We start from the raw sequence: 21,219 nt of genomic DNA, 5'->3' as shown, positions 1-21,219 counted from the left end.
ACTTTTAATAGCGGTTGTTTCAATTTATCCCGTTTATGCATGCCACACCACATTAATGAGGTCTGTGCTCTTGTGTCAATAAGTAGTTTGATGTTCCTCCCACGATATAGAGCACCTATCAAGAAGTCATTTTCAGTCTGATTTTCACTGGAACTAACAAGAATCACTGCCTCTGGCAACGGGCAGAGGGAGGGGTAGCCCATACATCCCCGTACTTGTTTAAAGATCTGGCAGATTGTCTGTTATTTGCATTACCTTTCTTCTTGTTGCGACAATCTCTCAAAACGTGACCCTGCAACCTGCAATTGACAGCAGATTCGATTCGCTATACAATTCTTATGCTTGTGACCCAGCTTACTGCATCTGTAGCATTGTACTGTGGTGTTGAAAACTCTGCGTTCTTGTTTCTGCATCTCATTCGGTCTTCTTAGTGCTTCAATAAAATCAACAGCTGATTCTACTGCTTCCTGAAACGTTTTATATCATGCCAATAGAACAGCTTTGCTTACTTCCTCTCTGTGCAACCCACGAATGAATGTGTCCAAGGCCCTCTGGTCGGCTTCGAACAACTGAATGTGATTTTCATTTTCATCTTCTACTAACTCGCATGTTTGAGCATCGGTGTTTCGAATTCTGTCAGCAAATTGCTCGATAGATTCATCTCGTCGCATTCGCAAACTGAGAAGCTGCTCTCTGTAAAATCTGATTGTGTTTTTACGTTTAAATCTCTGAACAACAATCACTCTAAACTTATTGTAATCTTCTGTTTGCATGCAAGTAGGCTCCACGCTAGTGAAATGTTGTGCTGCTCCCTGAATTCTTAATTTGGCGGCCACTAGCTTATTGGAATCTGTCCAGGATCCTAACTGTGTGGCACCTTCAAGTTTACGAAAAAACACCTTCACACATCATCTTTGGGTTTCCAGCTAAACACTGGTACTGATGGCAATAATGAAAAATTGTTTATTGTAGTTGTACCTGTACTGCACGAACTATCATTTGACAAGTCTTTCGGAATGTTACGCTCACGTCTTTGTTTTTAACTGCCGAATCTCTTCTCGCAATTCATTAATAACAGTTTGTAGGTTGACAATGTTACCCAGATCGGACTGCGACATTTCGTCTAATTTAACGCCAATGAGTCACTCGAATGTAAAATAAACATCCGTCACTGCCTTTCGTATTCTATCCAAACTGGAGGAGACCGACCTGAATTCCAGCACCGGATGTCCCCGTGTAGTCAGAAGATGTTCACGCTGCTGCCGACCGAAGTTCACGTTGTGCTGCACCTCTTCAGGACTGTAGATTTTCCATAATTATCCCCATGCTGACACCACTTCTATAAGGGGGTAGTTTGTATTGTTGCCACGAATGACAATTAGACAAAATATTTGTGAGGACTAGTAAGCGGCGGATCCTCGAGGTACGGCAATACGCGAACACGAGAAGTATGTTTAAACAGTTTTATTAACAAAGACAGATCATAAAAAATAAGCACACTACGCACACCCACGACCACTGTGTCCGACGTCCTAACACTGGCTAATTACGGTCATATCAAAAGGCTCCGTGGTGAGCAAAGAAAGACATATTGGCGCCCAAGGCCTCACTAGTTAACTGGCGCGCTGCAGACGGCGGACAGGTGGTGCACCCTCGTCGCAGTGCCGCCGGGCGGCATCTACTGACCGAGCAAATTGTCAACATTTCAGACAGGTCGACTGGCAAGCACGTGTTACGTACCGTACGTCTGCGCACAAACCGTAGACCCTCGCACTTAGCATTATCCCTATTTACTGTACATGAAACTTCTTTTATTCTATTTTTCTTGATTATTGTCTGTCTGGACTTTGACTTTAACTATAAAACCTGTCTGTCTGGTCCCATTAACCACAGGGGTCATCCCCTGTGTGACTGTGGCCCCCCTTACAGTATCTGCTAATAGAAACACTAACTTACCTTTTCCCTTCCTGTTGCAGGAGACACTCAAATGTGGTGCCGACGTTATGTGCACCACAAGGCGAGACATGCGAGGCTCACCACTGTAGAGAGACTTTGCAGATACACGGTATTTAGTTAGGTGAAATAGTGTGTGTTGTTATTCGAAACTTGCATCATTTTGAAGATGGTTCAGACTTGTTACACTGCAGATTCACAGTCAGCATCTGAATTATTATGGAAAAAATCTAGAATTTCTACAAACTTTGTGAATAAAAGCATTTGATACGAACCTTCATCTATGAGCACATTTGAGTATTGACTATGTAATGTCCATAGATACATGTATTATACATTGATTATGTAATATGCAGGGTGACAATTATTGAACTACATGAAATACTATTGTCATAACTTCTGAACGGTTTGTGTTAGGACATTCAAACTGCACGGTTGGCCACAGAGCACGATGGGAATTATTACGCACACGTGCACATGCATTGTTGTTGTCGGCCATTTGCATGTGAAAATGTCACAGTACAGTGTGGCCGAGCACTTTTGGAGGACTGAGAATCCACATTTCGCAATCGAGAAGTCTCTTCACCGTCGAAGGGTGACTGTGTGGTGTGCAATGTCCAGTCACGGATTAATCGGTGTGCTATTCCTCGGCGGCACGATGACTACCGAATGGTGTGTGAAGCTTTTAGAAGATGATTTCAGCCCCATTATCTGAAGTTACCCTGATTTCGACAAGATGTGTTTCGTGCAAGATGGGGCTTGACCCCACTGAAGAAGGAGAGTGTTTGATGTCCTGGAGGAGCACTCTGGGGACTGCATTCTGGCTCTGGGGTACCCAGAGGCCACTGACACGGGCCTCAATTGTCCGCCATATTCTCCAGATATGAACACGTGACTCCTTTTTGTGGGACTAAATTAAATACAAAGTGTACAACAACAACCCCAAAACCATTGCTGAGCTGAAAACGATCATTCAGGTGGTCATCGGCAGCATCAATGAACCGACACTTGAGCGGCTCGTGCAGAATTTCACTATTTGTCTGCAACATATCGTCGCCAATGACGGCAGGCAAATCGGACACGTTATAACCTACGTCCGAATGTCTGTAGTGATGTTTACATGTTAAATAAAGTGTGTGCATGCCATAGTTTGTAACTAATTTGCATTTTTTTCATATAGTTCAATAATTGTCATGCTGTATAAATGCAATAAATGCTAATTAAGTAAGGAAACTGTTTTTCAGATCACATAGATGAAAACTGTTGATAATGATAGTAATATTCTTTAATGGAATAGTTGAGTGATACATGTGTACTGGAATTGATTGTAGTTTGACTATAAATGCGTAATGTAGAGGTTGATTTTAGAATATTAAATTGGTTGGTTGAGAATTATCAGGTGATGATACTATGGTGAAATAGGGTCCTCGTGAAATGTTGAAAAGAGTGGAGAGTGGAGACATGAGAGATGATGATGATGATGATGGTGATTATATTTTGGCACGAATGGAGAGAATGATATTAGGACTATGGAACTTTATATTATACTGTTATGTTTAACAATGGCAAAGAGTATGTAAGGTCATTATATGATACATATGCATCGTATGTTCCATGACTCAGTTTCCACAGTTTATATCACAGAACAACAAGCACAAATACAGGTCTCAACAATTATGGTGTTATTGTAAACAATAATGTGTACTAAGCTTTCAACTGCAATCCATAAAGAGCATGAATCACTGTGATGAATATGCTGGCACAAAGTACCTCTCTGCAGTAATTAAAAAAAAGTATTGAGTAGTTGCAAGAAAATTCTCTGATACTTTATGAAATCCCCTGATATTTTGCAGTTGCATGAAATTCCCTGATAATTCCTTATATTCCCTGTTTACAGGCATCCTAAAATAGTTACTTCATGTGCGAGTTCCAAGTATTTCTACATGATTGTGAAATAAATGTACAAGCGGTCTAATCTTACTGATTCAGTGACATAAACTACAACTTGTTCATGAAAAAATACTTTCACTTTCAGTTCACTCCACTGAAAGCAAGAGAATTTAAACATATATGTCATACACGAGAAGCATATATTTCTATTGTCAGTTCTATGAGAGTTTATCTGTTATTATGATACACACTTCCCTTAACATTACAGCTTTGTACGGAGTCTAATGATTCGCACAATCTTACATTTCAATCAACTTTCGAATACACAAATATTTTTGTAAATGTAATCACTTTTGCCTGAAAATCAAATGTGTTTAAGATTCTTTCAGTCTGTAGTTCTGGTATAACAACACTTACAGAATTTGTATCTTCTGTGTGGGTAAACAGTTTTATTGCTTTTGATGCCTGTGTGGTTCCCTCTTCAGCTAGGAGGCTTATTTCACTCATTCATGTGACTGGAAGGTTAGTAAAGCAGACGTCACAATGTTGAGTAGATGTACAACATCTTTCTACAAAAGGTCACGTCTTCTGCTGTTTATTAATAATTTTTTCTTCTTAAAAAAAAAGTTATTCTTCAAAAGATATCTGTAGCTTACAAGAAAATTGAAAATAAATTTTCCCATACTTAGAGGAAGCTTTTGACAAAGTTGATTGGAATACTCTCTTTCAAATTCTGAATGTGACAGGGGTAAAAAACAGGGAGCGAAAGGCTATTTACAATTTGTATAGAAACCAGATGGCAGTTATAAGAGTCGAGGGGCATCAAAGGGAAGCAGTGGTTGGGAAAGGAGTGAGACAGGGTTGTAGCCTCTCGCCAATGTTATTCAATCTGTATATTGAGCAAGCAGTGAAGGAAACAAAAGAAAAATTCGGAGTAGGAATTAAAATCCATGGAGAAGAAATAAAAACTTTGACGTTCGCCGATGACATTGTAATTCTCTCAGAGGCAGCAAAGGACCTGGAAGAGCAGCTGAATGGAATGGACAGTGTCTTGAAAGGAGGATATAAAATTGAACATCAACAAAAGCAAAACGAGGATAATGGAATGTAGTCTAATTAAATCGGGTGGTGCTGTGGGAATTAGATTAGGAAATGAGATGCTTAAAGTAGTAAATGAGTTTTGCTATTTGGGGAGCAAAATAACTGATGATGGTCGAAGTAGAGAGGATATAAAATGTAGATTGGCAATGGCAAGGAAAGCGTTTCTGAAGAAGAGGAATTTGTCAACATCGAGTATAGATTTAAGCGTGAGGAAGTCGTTTCTGAAAGTATTTGTATGGAAGTGAAACATGGACAATAAATAGTTTGGACAAGAAGAGAATAGAAGCTTTCGAAATGTGGTGCTACAGAAGAATGTTGAAGATTAGGTGGGTAGATCACGTAACTAATGAGGAGGTATTGAATAGAATTGGGGAGAAGCGAAGTTTGTGGCACAACTTGACTAGAAGAAGGAATCGGTTGGTAGGACATGTTCTGAGGCATCAAGAGATCACCAATTTAGCATTGGAGGGCAGCGTGGAGGGTAAAAATCGTATAGGGAGACCAAGAGATGAATACACTAAGCAGATTTAGAAGGATGTAGGCTGCAGTAGGTACTGGGAGATGAAGAAGCTGGCACAGGATAGAGTAGCATGGAGAGCTGGATCAAACCAGTCTCACGACTGAAGACCACAACAACAACAACTGTTCCGTTTCGTACATTTCAGGCCCTTATGAAAGTAAGGCATTTAGTGACTGCCGATATTTATGGCACCACACACACTTCCTATTGCAAAAATTATATTACAAGTCAGTACAAACTATTCTCACTCATCCGATACTGTATCCAGAGGCTCAGCTTTATGTCTGCTCGGAGTGCTGCTGGTGGCAGTGTATAACAGAAATGAGAAAGTGTGCTGTGACTGTAGTTTTGTTTCCAGCTGAGGCGTTTACAGAGGCTACGGATACAGATACTGAAATTCTCTGACAGTTACCAATTTCAGAAATAAATATGCTGATACTTTACTAGTACAAACTGTAAAGTGATTTTGAACCGTAAACGTCAGAAAATTTACACACCGTGTCCACTGCCTTTCCACGATGCCCCTAATGATCTAATGAAGGCCCAGGGAAAATTTGTGTATCTCCTGAGATGTGAACAGCTGCCCTGCGTAACCACTGGCAGGTTTACTTACCTTACACTTTAAAAGATGTGACACTTACCGAGTAGGTGAGCTTCTGACTGGGATGGAGGTGCAACTCCGCGAGCCTCGGGCAGTGATCGCAGAGCTCCTGGATGACGAGGGGGTTGACATTAAACCACATGCGCACTATACACAGGTTCGGGATGTTTCGGAAGATCTCTATTGCTTCCTGCTCGTTCCCACCACCCTTACGGTCATCCAGGTAGCACTGCCACAGGGCCCTGCGACACAGTAATGTGTCGATAGTTCATTCGCAAATAGTATCTCTGACAATTTGCAAACAGTGTGTAATAACCTATTTTAGCATGTATAATTGAAGCTATGCTCTCATAAAACCAGAAGTAAACAGATAAAAAAATTAAATGGCAACAAACACAGACACAAAAATGGAAGAACAAGAACAACACTACCTCTCAGAGCTACCGGTTCCTTCACGTGGCAATAGAACGAAAAGATCATTTGAAGTACCTTTATCTTTACAGTTCTGTACCTCAATTGCTAAAAGCGGAAGCCCTTACTGTTTCACTCTATTGTCCAACTGTCTGTCTGTGTCAGACTGTTAAAAACCTTTTTTTTTTTTTTTTTGCAATGCGTAGTCATATCCACTTCAAATTTATCTCACATATTACCATCTACCGTCCCTCGGTGAAGAAAAAAATTTAACCCTCGAAATGGTGTGCCTGCGCATAAAGTGCACCGATCGCAAATGATATTGTTTTGTTCTGTTCCCTAGTTTTACAATTTGAAGTCCATATCTATTCCTTCACTGTTTCTTCAGCTAACACAGTAATAAGTTGTGTTGTCGTACAGCCGAAAGAGCAGCACTAATATAAAATAAACAGCAACCTAGATGAAAAAAAATTACGATTCAAGCAAGAAAATGCCCAGATTCTGAGCCAGCAGCACGATCCCACAATCGGGCAGTTACCTACGAGATAATTAGTAATCAAGTGTGGGTCGCACGGACCTGACCCGACTGTGCCGTGTAATGCTTCGAGTGGGCCATCACTGTGGGGTAACACTTGTACGTGGCAACAGCATGACAAGGAGGAAGGTTTTCTTTTATTATTGTTTAATTAAACAGTGATTTAGCTCATATAATGTAAGTTTATTTTATCACTGTTTAATAACACTAAGATTAAACTCTGATTTTGCACATACACGTTTACCTCAGCAACGTAAAGACAACTATTCGTCACATGTGTACAAAGTGTGCTACACACCCACTGGAGCAATAAACTTCTATGTCAGTGCAATAAAAAGATATGGCCATTTACGTTGCAAATTTGATACTCACAAACTTACTCATCGAAACCTATAGGATGCAGAATCATGGAATTTTGCATGAAGCAAGTTTTTACAGCACAACCAAAGGAAAAAACTCCAAAAATTGTTAATTTGCAATTATATCACATGAAAAACATTTTATTTGTCTCTTGTTATCAGACAGACTGACTGTCCACAATCTGTTAAAATCCCTTTTTCTTAGATATGTGTACACATATCAAGTTGAAATTTGTCACACCTTAACGTCTACAGTCCCTCGGCAGTGTGAAGAATGTAAGCTTCTAAGTCAATGTAATCCAAAGATTTATTATTTATTACATATTATTACAGATTATTTACATCACAAATTTTGATACTCGCAAACTCGCTCATTAAAATTTAGGGTACTCCTCATTGACGTAGAGTTATGAAAGTTGGCAAAAAGCATATTTTCACAGCATAAATAAAGGGAAAAAAAAGAAAATTATGGATTTGTAATTTTGTTATATGAAAAATATATTTCTTTTGCCATTTCAAACATGAAATTAAAACATTCCTGGAAGTCTTGGAATCTCTGGGACTCATACCTTGCAAGTATCAATGTCAATACCAGGCACAAGTCACTAATATTCTAGATTGATAAATGAATAAACTGTTTCATATACATAAATAAGTCTGTATGGAACCCTCAGTGTCCAAGTCCTACTCTCATCTGGTCAATTTATTCTTTCATTTCACCTCGCTGTGCCAATGCAATTTGTGATTTCATTTCACCTCGCTGTGCCAATGCAATTTGTGCTTTCATTCCACCTCGCTATACCAATGCAACGAATCCCTCGTTTCGACTGTGGTAATATACACCACTCCAGAGGAGTTGTGTGCCCCTACGTCTTCCAACAAACAAATCATACTTGCAACCGAAAATTATAAAATGTCATAGGCAAGAGTACAGTTATTGTTTGGGGTTGTTAAGTTATATTTGCACGTGACGAATTCTATCAAAGAAAGACATCTTCCGAGATGGGGTGGCGGTTGTAGCAGCTTTTTGAGAGGAAATATCTGCTCAGACACAGAAACATAAGATACACATACTGCCATCCTTAGAGGTGCACCGAGTTCCAAAGCATAGGTAGAAACATTTTAAGGTTTTTAAGGAAAGAGATCCCCATTATCCTGTCTGAGTCTCAGTTTGGGCATAATATATTGAATCCAGGAGGTTTAATTGTATATGAGTTGGCATGATTTGTGAAGGAAGTACATGTGTTATTAATGCTCAACATAGGTCTTACTTGTGAGCTTTCAAACCACAAAATTGCAATTTTGGGTGATGTATGATTAATTATAGATGAGCATAAGAAGAAACTTATTTTGGAAACTACATAATCCTTCAAGAAATGGCTAGGATTCTGTCTAGTTCGAGGGTTGGGCTAACTATATTATCTCAACATTGTGAATGGAAAATACTTTCTAGGAATAGTAGAAAAGTGCATTGGATAATCGGATGACGAATTGAATCAGGATCTGGGGTCACATCACGTGACGAGTGAAGAGCCCGAAGAGTTCTCAATCGGCGAAAGCGTCATCGTATAATTTGTCGTGATGGAATGTCATCAGAGACGTTGCAGTACACTTTCACAGCTGAGTAGCCACTGCAGTGTCTTTGGTCCACTTTAGCAGCAGCCAGAGGTAGGGGGGACTCGTGGAGAGGGGAATAACAGCTCCAATAGCACGGGTGGTAGTGTCCGAGGCTTTGCCGATGCCCTCTCGACAGAGGGGACAAAATGGTAGAGTGCGTGCAAAATAACGTGGCTGATAAATGCGCAATCGGCACGGCACGGATGGAGGGGCAATAGTGATGGGGGTTGCAGGCACGTACTGTACGGGGAATGCCGAGCAGTGGAGGGAAGTGCTGTTCTAAACAAAATTCTACACTCACATTTTTTGTAAGTATTAAGTGGAGCCTCTCGGTGCCCACACTTGTATAGTGAGCATTCAAAAAGATCTACTGTCACCTCTGCTTTGGTTAGTGTCTAGAAAGAATTCCGCTGAAAATGCAAAAAAAGCAGTGATTTGGTTTTCACCAGGCTTTTTAGCCATTTGTAACTTTTAGAGAAGCATCACGTCTTGCAAGTTTTGAGTAAAACCTACACATTTATTCTCCTCACTTACATGCTGTGCACATGCAGCTGCAAGAGAATTCTGAAACTGTAGTTATATTAATTGAGGAATTGAAGAAAAGTAAAGTCAAGTCAATAGCTAATGAAAAAGCACATCCTCACTACAAAAATAAATGTGTAATGTCTTCACTGATGCTGTTTCAAAACCCAACGGCATATCTCGTTTCACCAGCTATCGATGGCCCTTAAGAATTACACTCTTTCGTCAAAAAAGTCTGTAGTTAGTGGAAATAACAAGGTAGATAATGAAGTCTTGCACAATAACCATTTGGAAAAATATTCTCCTCTTTGTTCGCTATCATTTGCCAACAACATTTCAACAACTGAAACTGTTTGAAGAATATGAGGAATGTTGTGGGTTGCAAAAGAGTGTGCTACACCAGATCAATTTTTTTCAGACTGGTTACAAGTAAAGACCTACACCAAAGTCTAAAGAAAAATTCAATACGTCAGCTAAATTTCATACACGGCTACATATTATGCAGTACGGCCCACACACAAAATCATAGCGACCCCCAGTTTTCATTACAAACTTTTTCGAAGTTCGTGCAATATCACAATAACAATGACCAACAATGAAATGATGGGCACATCATCACGAATCTGACATAAAAGATATATTTAACACAAAAATGCAAGTTTTTTACCAAACAATCTCTGTAAAATCGTTTGAGAAAGACTGCAGGATGTGGACCTCGGTTCTGTCATCAAAGCGTGTTGCCGACCGGACAAAATGGGGCAAACAACATTGGCCTTCCTTTGCAAACAAATGAATAAACTCACCCTACATATTGGATGAAAACTGATAATTAAGCATCAGCCACCATTCGACAATGACCAGGAAGTGGCAAATCACTAGAAAGTGGTCACTGTCAGAAAGACTGTCACGTAGCAATCACTGTAGCAAGTCCATCAGTTTGGGGAAGAGAGCGCAAGGTCGACAGCTGAAAAAGTGCCACAGGCAACAATGATATGGTTAGGACAGCTCTCTTTGGCAAGAGACAGATCAAAACTGGAGAGAACCTGGTCAATCAGAAGGCCCCTACCAGATGATTTAGTACGAGGGCTATCCACAAAGTACATTACGTTTTGGAATTAAAAATAAATAAAGTATTGGAAAACTTTTTTATTATATACAGATGAAAGCCACACTTAAATACTACTTTTCTACATAGTTGCCATTTAAATTAAGACACTTATCGTAGCGATGGACGAGCTGAGAAATTCCTTCATCGTAAAATTCGGCCGCCTGCGGCTTCAACCACGTGGTTACCTCTTCTCGAAGCTGTGCGTCGTCATCAAAATGCTGCATAGGCAACCATTTCTTCATTGCTGGGAATAAGTGGAAGTCGCTCGGTGCCAGGTCAGGACCGTACGGCGGATGAGGAAACAACTCCCACTTAAAAGATTCGAGAACTTCACGAGTGGCATTTGCCGTGTGGGCCCGGGCGTTGTCACGAATCAGCAAGAGCTTTGAGCCCAACTTTCCCCTGCGCTCGTTTCGTATTGCTCTTCTGAGGTTGTGCAGAGTTTGGCAATACCTTTGAGAGTTTACTGTAGTGCCTCTTTCCAGGAAATCCACAAAAATCACACCTTTTCTGTCCCAAAAGACAGTCGCCATCACCTTCCTTGCCGACATTGTCTGCATGCATTTCTTGGGTTTTGGGGGAAATTTGTGTGCCCCCACTGCATTCACCGCAATTTTGTCTCACAGTTCACACGCTTAACCCACGTTTCGTCACCAGTAACGATGCGATCGAGTAATGAGTCGCCATCTTTCTCGTAAGCGTCCAAAAACGTTAACGCTGCAGCCATTCGCTGATTTTTGTGAATCTCTGTCAAGATTTTTGGTATCCATCTTGCGAAAAACTTGTGGTAACCAAGCTTTTCGGTAATGATTCCATGCAACAAACTTCGTGAAATTTGTGGAAAACTCATAGAGAGTTCCGTTACTGTGAAATTACGGTTTTCACGGACCGCGGCATCGAATTTTCCGACAAGTTCGGCAGTCACTATGCTGGGTCTTCCTCTTCGCTCTTCGTCGTGAACGTTAGTTCGGCCATTTTTAAATATTATGACCCATTGACGCACTCCACCTTCAGTGATTATGTTGTCCCCATACACTTCACAAAGCTGCCGATAGATTTCTATCGGTGTACAGTTTTTTGCAGTCAGAAACTTCACACTTCGCGGCATTTTCAATTAACGCTGAAATTTCAAACTGTCACAGTAACTCAACGGAGTACAGCACGAACCTCTAACTAGCACGGCAGGATGCCGACTGAGCGGCTGAATGTAGGAGGGAAATGGCCGGGTGTGGGGAGTGGTTTCTGAAGATGTGTACAGGAGCAGAATGGGGAAGAAAATTAGCTATGCACATTCAAAGGAACTGTCTCATCGTTTGCCTCAGTAGATTTAATGAAATCGTGCAAAGCCTGAATATGGATGACTGGAAACAGTTTTGAATTGTCATTGTCCCAAGCGTGAGTCCCGTGTATTGCCACTGGATCCTTTCATCCGTTGGTAGTGGTTCTGGTGATAGTGATGGTGGTAATAACAATTATCATCATCATCACCATCATCATTACTAACAATACAATATTAATAATAACAATATATGAAGCAACAGTATCATGAATATACATCGACAGCAATACTGAAGCAATTGGATTCTAAATAATACACGAAAAAATCTGTTCGTTCATGTTATTCTACTTTGTATAGTTTAATATCAGCTGTTAGTCACATTTGGTTTGGGTCCCACACACTCGAGTAATGCTCTAAGATGGATCGAATGATGTATGTAAGCAATATTATTTGGAATTTGATTGCAATTTCCCAGTGAAATTAAATATACCATCTGCTTTACTTCCAATTGCCTATGTGGTCACCCCATTTCAGATTCCCACAAATGGTTAAAGAAGTGTTTGTACGAGTTGAACGATTCCAATAATAACTCAGGGATGTCGTACTCGTAGAATACCACATTCGTGTGTTTTCTTAAGTACGTAATTTTACTTTTCTGTACATTTAAAGAAAGTTTCGAATATTACGAAATCTTGAATACAAATGAACGAACAGTACTGGTTGCAAAACTGGATTTTTTATTTTATTTCTCCTCCAATGATGCATTTAACCTTATACAAGGCATGTTCAGATTGATCAATGAGAAAAAATACAACCTTGCATACAAGTGGCATGACTGTGATTTAGCAAAAAAGCCAGTAACAGTCAATGCATTAAAAGCCCAAAAAATTTAAAAATATATAAAAAATAACTTACTGATACAGAAGATATTAAATACACGGGCAACTGGGCCTAAAACATACGAAAGACCCAGCAGGTAGCTGCCCACATTTTTTTGACAAGGCCTTGCGTGGTGTCCTATAAAACACATTACCGTAAGAATAGCTGAGATGTATTCAAAAACAAATGACCAGCTCAGTCTGACAAGAAGTACGTACATCTGCATAAATATGCAGCAGATTGCCTTTTCAGATAAGCGGCACCGTCCACGTCTACTAGAATGGGCTCTAGCCTACACAGATGCATCACGCAGTAAATACATAGCAGCCACAGTTGCTCACACTTCATGTACTACTGAGAAAAGAAACGTACAAATAGAAACGGCTAGCACACACAGCCCACAGCAGGTGGATGGGATTGTGATAGGTTTCCAGATTTATTCACAAAGAGAAACATGACAAACACTAAAGCCATACAAAAGATCTTGCTTACAATTGCAGGTAAAATGTTTATACAAATTGGTCATAGTAAACAAGGCTAAATATCTTTTTAAAAATCAGAAATTATAAAAGCCTATACTGCTGTAATGTAAACGAATAAAATCTGCACGAGGGTACCGAGAGAATTTATTTCTCAGTGCACCAGGCAGTATTATGGCTAAAAATTACTTCGTGCACTTTCTTCTCCTTCAGTCAAAACTAGGCCACAGGCATGCTAAATAGTGTCATATTACAGTGAGTAACCGCAGAAAGTAAGACAGAATCAAATATAGCCTATCTGGATGCTAATAACTGAGTCATAATACACTGACGGATAAAAAAATCTCGACACCCAGTGTGAGTTGTCCTACATAAATGAAAGTTGGAAGGCGTGTTTGTATATCTGAAAGATGTCACCTGTCCAGACTTCACACCAGTCGCGTAGCAGTGGCACCAGTGACGCCACTGTGAGGATGCGAATCAGATTTGCTTCAGACACGCACTCTAACTGTTGTGAGCTCTAGGTACCTTCGAGATCGGACACGGCGGGTTGACGTCAGTCACGAAAGGCTTAAAGACGACAAGGATGTATCGACACCTCGGTGAATTTGAGTGAGGTCGTGTAAGACGGCTACAAGAAACTGGATGTTCCTTCTGTGGTATTGCAGAAATACTCGGCAGGAATATAGCCACTGTACACTGATCACTGGCAGTGGTGGTCGAGAGAATGTACAATTGGGAGAAGACCGCGCTTCAGACGACCGTGTGGCACTGCCGAGGGGAAGGCCGTCGTGTTCGGTACGTGCGTCTGCAGCACCAATTTGAGCAGCACAATGCCACGATGAACTGTTACAAATTGGTTAGTTCGAGGACAGCTGAGAGCCAGACACTGTCTCACGTGCACTTCACTTACCTCAAACCACCACCACCTCCTGCGACTTCAGTGTTGCCAAGTGTTGTCTGATCGAGCTGATTCTGCCTCAGTGCTCGACCTGTTGTGCTGCCATTCGTGAACACCATTCCAGAAGGTGTTTTCCAAAAGGATAACACACGCCCGTATACCGCTGTCGTAATCCGACAGGCTCCACACAGTGTCGACGTGTCGTCTCGGCCTGCTCGATCGCCACATCTTTCTCCGATCGAGCACGTACGGGACGTCACGAGATGACGACTCCAGCATCGGCCACAAACTGCATTAACCACCCCCGTGTTGAGCAGCCGAGTGCAACAGGCGAGGAACTCCGTCTAACAAATTGGCATCTGGCACCTCTACAACACCACGAACGCACGTTTGCGTGTTAGAAATTATTCTGGTGGTTACACCGGTTATTAATGTACCGGCATTTCACATTTGCAAAGGCTTCTCTCTTGCTAAGATTAATCTGTGATCTCGAAATGTTAATCAGTTAAATATGTTACCTAGACAGATGTACGGCCAAAATTTCATTACTCTACAGTAATTAATTTTCGGTGCTGCGATTTTTTTCCATCATTGTATTTATGACCCCAATGACAATCCTATTTTTCTCCACAACGGTCAAATATTTTCGAGTTTTCGATATATCTGAAGGTGTTAGGAATTAGAGCATCCCAGACGATGATACCGTATTCGTCCAAGGCACCTATACTGTGACAATCAGAAAGTACTTTTCGTACGTCACAGCCCTCAAACAGGTGGCCTCTGTCACTGGGCGCAATGGGTGGGTTCAGTTTTATTAAGTATTCCCAGATTTTTTACACATACCGTATGCTCGTGGCAGAACTCACCTCAGTTGCTATAAAACACGATTCCGATTGTAATTTTTTTGCGAGAAGTGGCATGTTTCGTTCCAGCTGAACTGGAGCTGAATTTAAACTGTCCCTCCAGACCAGATCGTTCACACTTTTCTAAAACTCCATCGGGATAAAAATGAGGGCGAGGATAAATGAACAGATACACGCTCACATACAAACCTAAAGGAGCAAAATAGAAAGGTAAAGAGATTGCTATACACACTGGCTCATAGCTGGCAGAGGGAAAAAGATTAACGGGGAATTAATAGCATACACACATACCAAGTGCCTCTACCACATCTACCCAACACTCTCTCAATCCAACAAATACAAAAAAAAAGGAAAACAGTATTCTAAAACTGGAATACATTTTCGGTTAAAACCAGATTACTCCAATGAGTTGACCTGACAGTATGTTTAAATGCAAAGTTTTCAACGTCAACGTTACAGTATAATAAATAAAGGTATCACCCCACAATATTTTTTAAAAGCAGAACAATTCGCGTTTTATGTATTAGTAGGTTTCTTACCCAATATTGAATTCCCTGTCAGCCCACAACTTGGAATCTTGAGACAGCTTTTTCCAACGACGGCACACGTTCGGTACCACATCCAGTAGATCGGTGAAAGCCACGTGGGACAAGATCATTAGCAGCAGTTCGTCTGGTAAGTCATTGATGCCCGTATGCCACATCACGCTGCCTTCAGCGGGCACGTGGCGCCTGCCTCTGTAATTGCAGCCTGAAGCCATTTTGCTGTCGGGTGGGCCTTCAGCCCGCGGCGAGGTGGAAGGAGTTGTCATGTGGATGTCTGTCAGATATGTTCGCAAGCGCTGAAATAAAAAAAAATGAGTTATAAACCTAGATTCATACGAATCTGTGGATTTCAACTGCTGGCAACAATGTTAGTGAGCTGATGCTGTTATTCATTGCACTATCACTTGACAGTTTTTTTGAAATCATTTCTTACAAGTGAAAATCGTAAGTGGCGAGTTAACAGTGCGATACCATGCCGACAGAGCGTTGACGTCATTTATGTGACAGATACAAGGCTTAAGAACCAAGCGGGTGACGTTACTAGGGAAAAAAGGATAGCAAAATAAAATATCACGAATTAACACGTTCTCCACTAGATCATAGATGGTTTTGGGTAGAGAATGTTGTTCTTACTAATGACTTAAACACAGTAAAAACTTACACGAAGATTGTTCCCCTCAACGAAATGCCACTGCCAATAAACCCACATGGATCCAGTAAACAGAAAACCTACGCCACCACCAACAAAAACGGAACAGCACACAGCATGCAGGAGAATAGATGTGGAATATGGAAGATAGGAGACGAGTTATTAACAGACTTGAAGCTGCAATACGTACAGCACTTGCTCGTGAAACACAATTTAGAGTCCCGATCGAGCAAACAGTTTTAGTCTGCCAGGAAGTTTCAGTTAACAACATTATGACATTATATGCAAAACTTACGACCAAAGTCTAAAACAAATACCGCATTTATCCGGTTATAAGACGAGGTTTTTCCTAGATCGGTTGTCCGAGAAATACAGGGTCGCTTATATTCGCATATCGAGTAACTGCTGCTCAGGTCAACGTTTTTACATTGTTTAATAGATGAATGTAGGGTCGTCTTATATTTACAGATGAAGCTTTGTCCATTGAGGTCTCATATTCATAAAAAGGTATTTTGAACGATCCCGAACGGTAGTGTGTAGAAAACAATGCTTGCGTTCAAAGAGAAAGGGATTTATCGATATGCCGAAGCACTCGATACAATATTGACTTTCTCGATCAATCACGTGACATTAGACTCGTCGTGCGAGCGCTAGGGATACGCGAGAAGCTATGTACTAGAAACTACGACAATCAAATGATCTGCTTAAAACCTGACAATTCTGTGAAACGCCCGAGGAAATAACATTCAATTCTATCAACTTAAAAACTTCTATTGTATTTGAACAGGTTCGTAATAAAAGTTCTCATACATATGGATACTGTATACACTCATCTATGTTGCTTTTAAAGTAAAGGTAACATTCAAACGGGAAGATGTTCTCCTTCGAAAACCATTACTTGATTCTGAACCCAAGTCAATATTTTGTTTATGACAAACTATAACGATTTGCCGCTTGGGTTGCAAATGAGAAATTCGCTCGATGTTCACGATGTGGCGACGTCATTTATCCACTACGCCAAAAACAGCGGGTGAAAGCTGCAGCTGATATAAATTTATCTTTGCCGTAGTCGGCTTGGTTACGAGTTGTATATTCTTGTTAGTTTTTGATCTGTGCTTGGAAAAAAAATGTTATCTCATGAAAAAGCTGTTACTTCATAAAATATAAAGGCTCCCATAGTGGTGACCCCGAAAAATCGTAGCAGAAGCATAAAGAAAATATATGTACCGACGAGAATAATGAATTCAGAGACAAAAGCATGGTGCAGTGGAATCAAGATTGAAGACTACAGTCTGTTCGACCAAGGATCGCGGTCCACGCCCTTTGATTCGCCACAAAACGGAACGACAGATGTTAACGCAAAAGATGGGAGTACCTACGCGCGACACGGAAATGTTAAGCTTTCCGCGTTCTGGCCGACGCGCCCCCAGCTTTGGTTTACGCAGGCTGAATGCATATTTCGGCAGCGTGGGGTGTCTAACAACATTGACAAATTTAATATAGTGGTTTCACATCTAAATTTAGAAGTGATAGAGCAAGTAGAAGAAACCTTGTTGCAACAAAATTACTTTGTGCTAAAGGAAGCTCTCATACAGCATTATACGTTGTCACCAGATTTGCGACTACAAAAAATTTTCGCACACGAAGATTTGGGCGACAAGACTCCGTCACAAGTACTCAAAGCCTTACGTTCATTAGCCGGCCCGGAACTCCTACCTGAAGAGTCTTTACGTCTAATATGGCTTCGTAAACTTCCTGCCAACATCCGTGCCGTCATTGCAGCAGAAACAGACTTACCATTGCAAGTCTTAGCAAAAAAGGCAGACACCATCGCAAACACCTTAACCGAAGTTTCTGCGTGTTCCGAATTCAACTACAGCCAGGATAGAGGCCCAAGAACGTGTAGTGTGATGGAATCTGACGTCAGTGAGCCAGGAACATGCAATAATACTCCCCAACAGCAGTGCTCATCGACCGAACCCACCATACAGCAACTGGCAGCACAAGTGGCAAAACTCAACGTGCAAGTAACTTCACTCCACCAGCAGCTACGAAGTCGCAGTTGGAAAAGACGAAGAAATGCTATCCAACAGGATTTGATAGATCAATGATGCTGGTACCACAGACGCTTCGGTAACACTGCCCGTCAATGTATTCAACCCCGCAGCTACCCAAACTTACAAGGCGGGCGTTAAAGGGCGCTAACGTTCGTCAACAACAACATAGGCGCCCGAGTCATAGCGTGATTCAAAGAGGTGAAAACGCCACAGTATCTGCAGTCAACCAATTACACCGATTGTTCGTGTTGGACCTCTCTTCAGGTGAGAAGTTTCTGATTGACACAGGTTCAGAAGTCAGTGTTTATCCAAGAAAGAGAGGTGATATACTCACGACAACAACGCAACATGTGCTGACTGCGGCAAACAATTCCAGAATTTCTACCTATGGTGAGAAACAGTTGGCATTACATCTAAATTCCAACTTCCATCCAAAATGGACTTTTGTGGTTGCTGATGTGCCGAGCCCTATAATTGGGGCGGACTTTTTACGGAACTACCGACTTATGCCCGACCTGGTTAACCGTCGTTTGGTGACAGTTCCCACAGAAGGGATATTGCCTACTGCGTCTTCCGCGTCGGTTCAAGTACAGTGCGATGTGCCCGTGTCTTTCCGCACGAAGATTTCCGGCTCCTCTACCGCGTCATCCGCGTCGGGATATTGTGATACGATGTCGTATCGGCAACTAAGCGGGGCGCACACGTGTGAAGACAGCCGACAGTCTTAACGATTCGTATACTGCAGGCAATATCAGGGCACTGTCGGAGGAATCACTTTTTCGTAAACTGCTTCAAGACTTTCCAGCACTTACCGAACCCGTCAACGCAACCAGAAAATGCAGACACAATACTCAACACCACATCAGCACGACACGAGGTCAACCCGTTGCCTTCCGCCCGCGGCGTCTGCCTCCAGAGAAGCTGCTCGCGGCGCGAGCTGAGTTCGACAGACTTCTAAAAACAGGTATTCTAAGTAGGTCTGATAGTTCGTGGGCATCTCCAATTCACATGGTCCGTAAAAAAGACAATTCATGGAGTATGTGGAGACTACAGGGCGCTCAATGCCCGCACAATTCCCGACCGCTACCCAGTACCCAATGTGACTGATTTTAACAGTACGATTAGCAATGCCAAAATATTTAGTGTGATTGATTGCACCAAATCATTTTCCCCGATTCCCATGGCTCCATCTGACATTAAAAAAACAGCAGTTATCACACCATTCGGTTTGTTTGAGTACAATTTTATGCCATTTGGCCTCAGAAACGCTGCCCAAACATGGCAAAGATTCATGCATGAGGTGCTTCGAGAATTACCGTTCGTATTTTGTTATATGGACGACATTTTAGTATTCTCTGGTTCTGCATATCAGCATGTCGAACATCTGCGGCAGTTTTTCCGCCGTCTGACACAGTATGGCATAATTATTAACGAAACAAAGTGCAGGTTTGGAAAACGCGAGGTTAAGTTCCTGGGATATTTGGTTTCAGCAGCAGGCCTGTCACCTTTGCCTGAGCGGGTTGAAGCAGTACAACAGATGCCCCTTCCCACAACTTACAAAGGACTTCGCAGATTTTTAGGCATGCTCGACTATTACAGACGTCACTTACCTAAATTAGCTGCCGCCCAAGAGCCACTCACAACGTTACTTGCAGGTAAAAATACAACAGGAAATCGTAAAATTCCATGGAGTCCAGATGCTGAAGCAGCTTTCCATGACTTAAAGAAATGTCTTTCTCGGGCAACACTACTGGGACATCCAAGATTGAGCGCTCCTTTAGCGCTCATGATTGATGCGAGCCAAACAGCAGTGGGTGCAGCGCTACAGCAAGAAGTTGATGGCAGATGGCAGCCGCTCGCATTTTTCTCTAAAAACCTGACTCGACAGCAGCAAAAATGGAGTGCTATTGACCATGAGTTGCTTGATATTTACTTAGCCATAAAGCATTTTCGCACATCTGTCGAAGGGAGACACTTTGCAATTTTTACCGATCACAAGCCGTTAGTAGCTATATTTCAACGAGACACAGAGCTCAAGTCACCACGTCAGTGCAGGCAAGTCGAGTACATTGCACAGTTCACAACTGGCGTGCGTCACATTTCAGGAAAAGACAACCTGGTCGCAGATTGCCTGTCTAGGAATTGTGCCAGTTTAAATTCAATTCGTTGGACCGAGTTAGCGTCTAAACAACGAGAAGATCCTTTATTGCGCCGTCTAATAGAGGAACAGAGAACTGCGCTGCAGCTCAGACGTGTGTCTGTCCCAAATGTTCCAGACGGAATTTGGTGTGATGTAGCAAAAGGAAAGGAGCGACCTTACATACCAGAACAATATCGTCGCGAGATTTATAGTGCACTACATAACATATCACATCCAGGAGTACGAGCTACAGTCAAGTTAGTTTCCCCCAAAGTAGTGTGGCCTGGAATACAAAAAGATTGTCGTGCATGGGAGCGTGCATGCCCAACATGCCAGCGTAATAAAATCAGCAGACATGTCTTTGCACCTATTGCTGACTTCCCGACGACATCTGCAAGATTTTCACATATACATGTGGACATTGTGGGCCCGCTATCATGTTCTTCAGAACAACGCTATTTGCTCACAATCATTGATCGTTTTACCAGGTGGCCAGAAGTAGTTGTAATACAAGACATTTCTGGGGAGTCGGTTGCAAAAGCACTGTTGCATTCATGGTTCTCCAGGTTTGACGTTCCGCAAAACATAACAACAGATCGCGGAAGGCAGTTTGAAAGCCAACTTTTCCATGAACTTTTACTACTGTGCGGGTGCAACCACCTACGCACCACAAGCTATCATCCATCTAGTAATGGAATGGTGGAACGACTACACCGCACGCTCAAAGCTGCATTAATGTGTAGTTCCACGTCATGGCCTGAAGCACTACCGCTGGTCCTACTCGGATTGAGAACGGCCGTGAAGGAGGAC

At 41.7% G+C, this 21,219-nt stretch overlaps 1 protein-coding gene across 1 annotated transcript in view; it reads right to left on the bottom strand.

Moving 5' to 3' along the window:
- Positions 1-21,219, bottom strand: part of LOC124742182 — a 121,012-nt gene that overhangs the window by 80,507 nt on the left and 19,286 nt on the right. The window contains exons 2-3 of the mRNA XM_047248761.1: positions 15,558-15,859; positions 6,106-6,307 (exon numbers count right to left, since the gene is read on the bottom strand). Of these exons, the coding sequence (XP_047104717.1) occupies positions 6,106-6,307; positions 15,558-15,829 (474 nt within the window). The 5' untranslated portion in view covers positions 15,830-15,859. The remainder of the gene's footprint in view (positions 1-6,105; positions 6,308-15,557; positions 15,860-21,219) is intronic.

Source organism: Schistocerca piceifrons, unplaced genomic scaffold, assembly GCF_021461385.2.
Source record: "Schistocerca piceifrons isolate TAMUIC-IGC-003096 unplaced genomic scaffold, iqSchPice1.1 HiC_scaffold_2171, whole genome shotgun sequence".
NCBI lineage: Eukaryota > Metazoa > Arthropoda > Insecta > Orthoptera > Acrididae > Schistocerca > Schistocerca piceifrons.
This window is presented reverse-complemented; position numbering and strand designations above follow the sequence as displayed.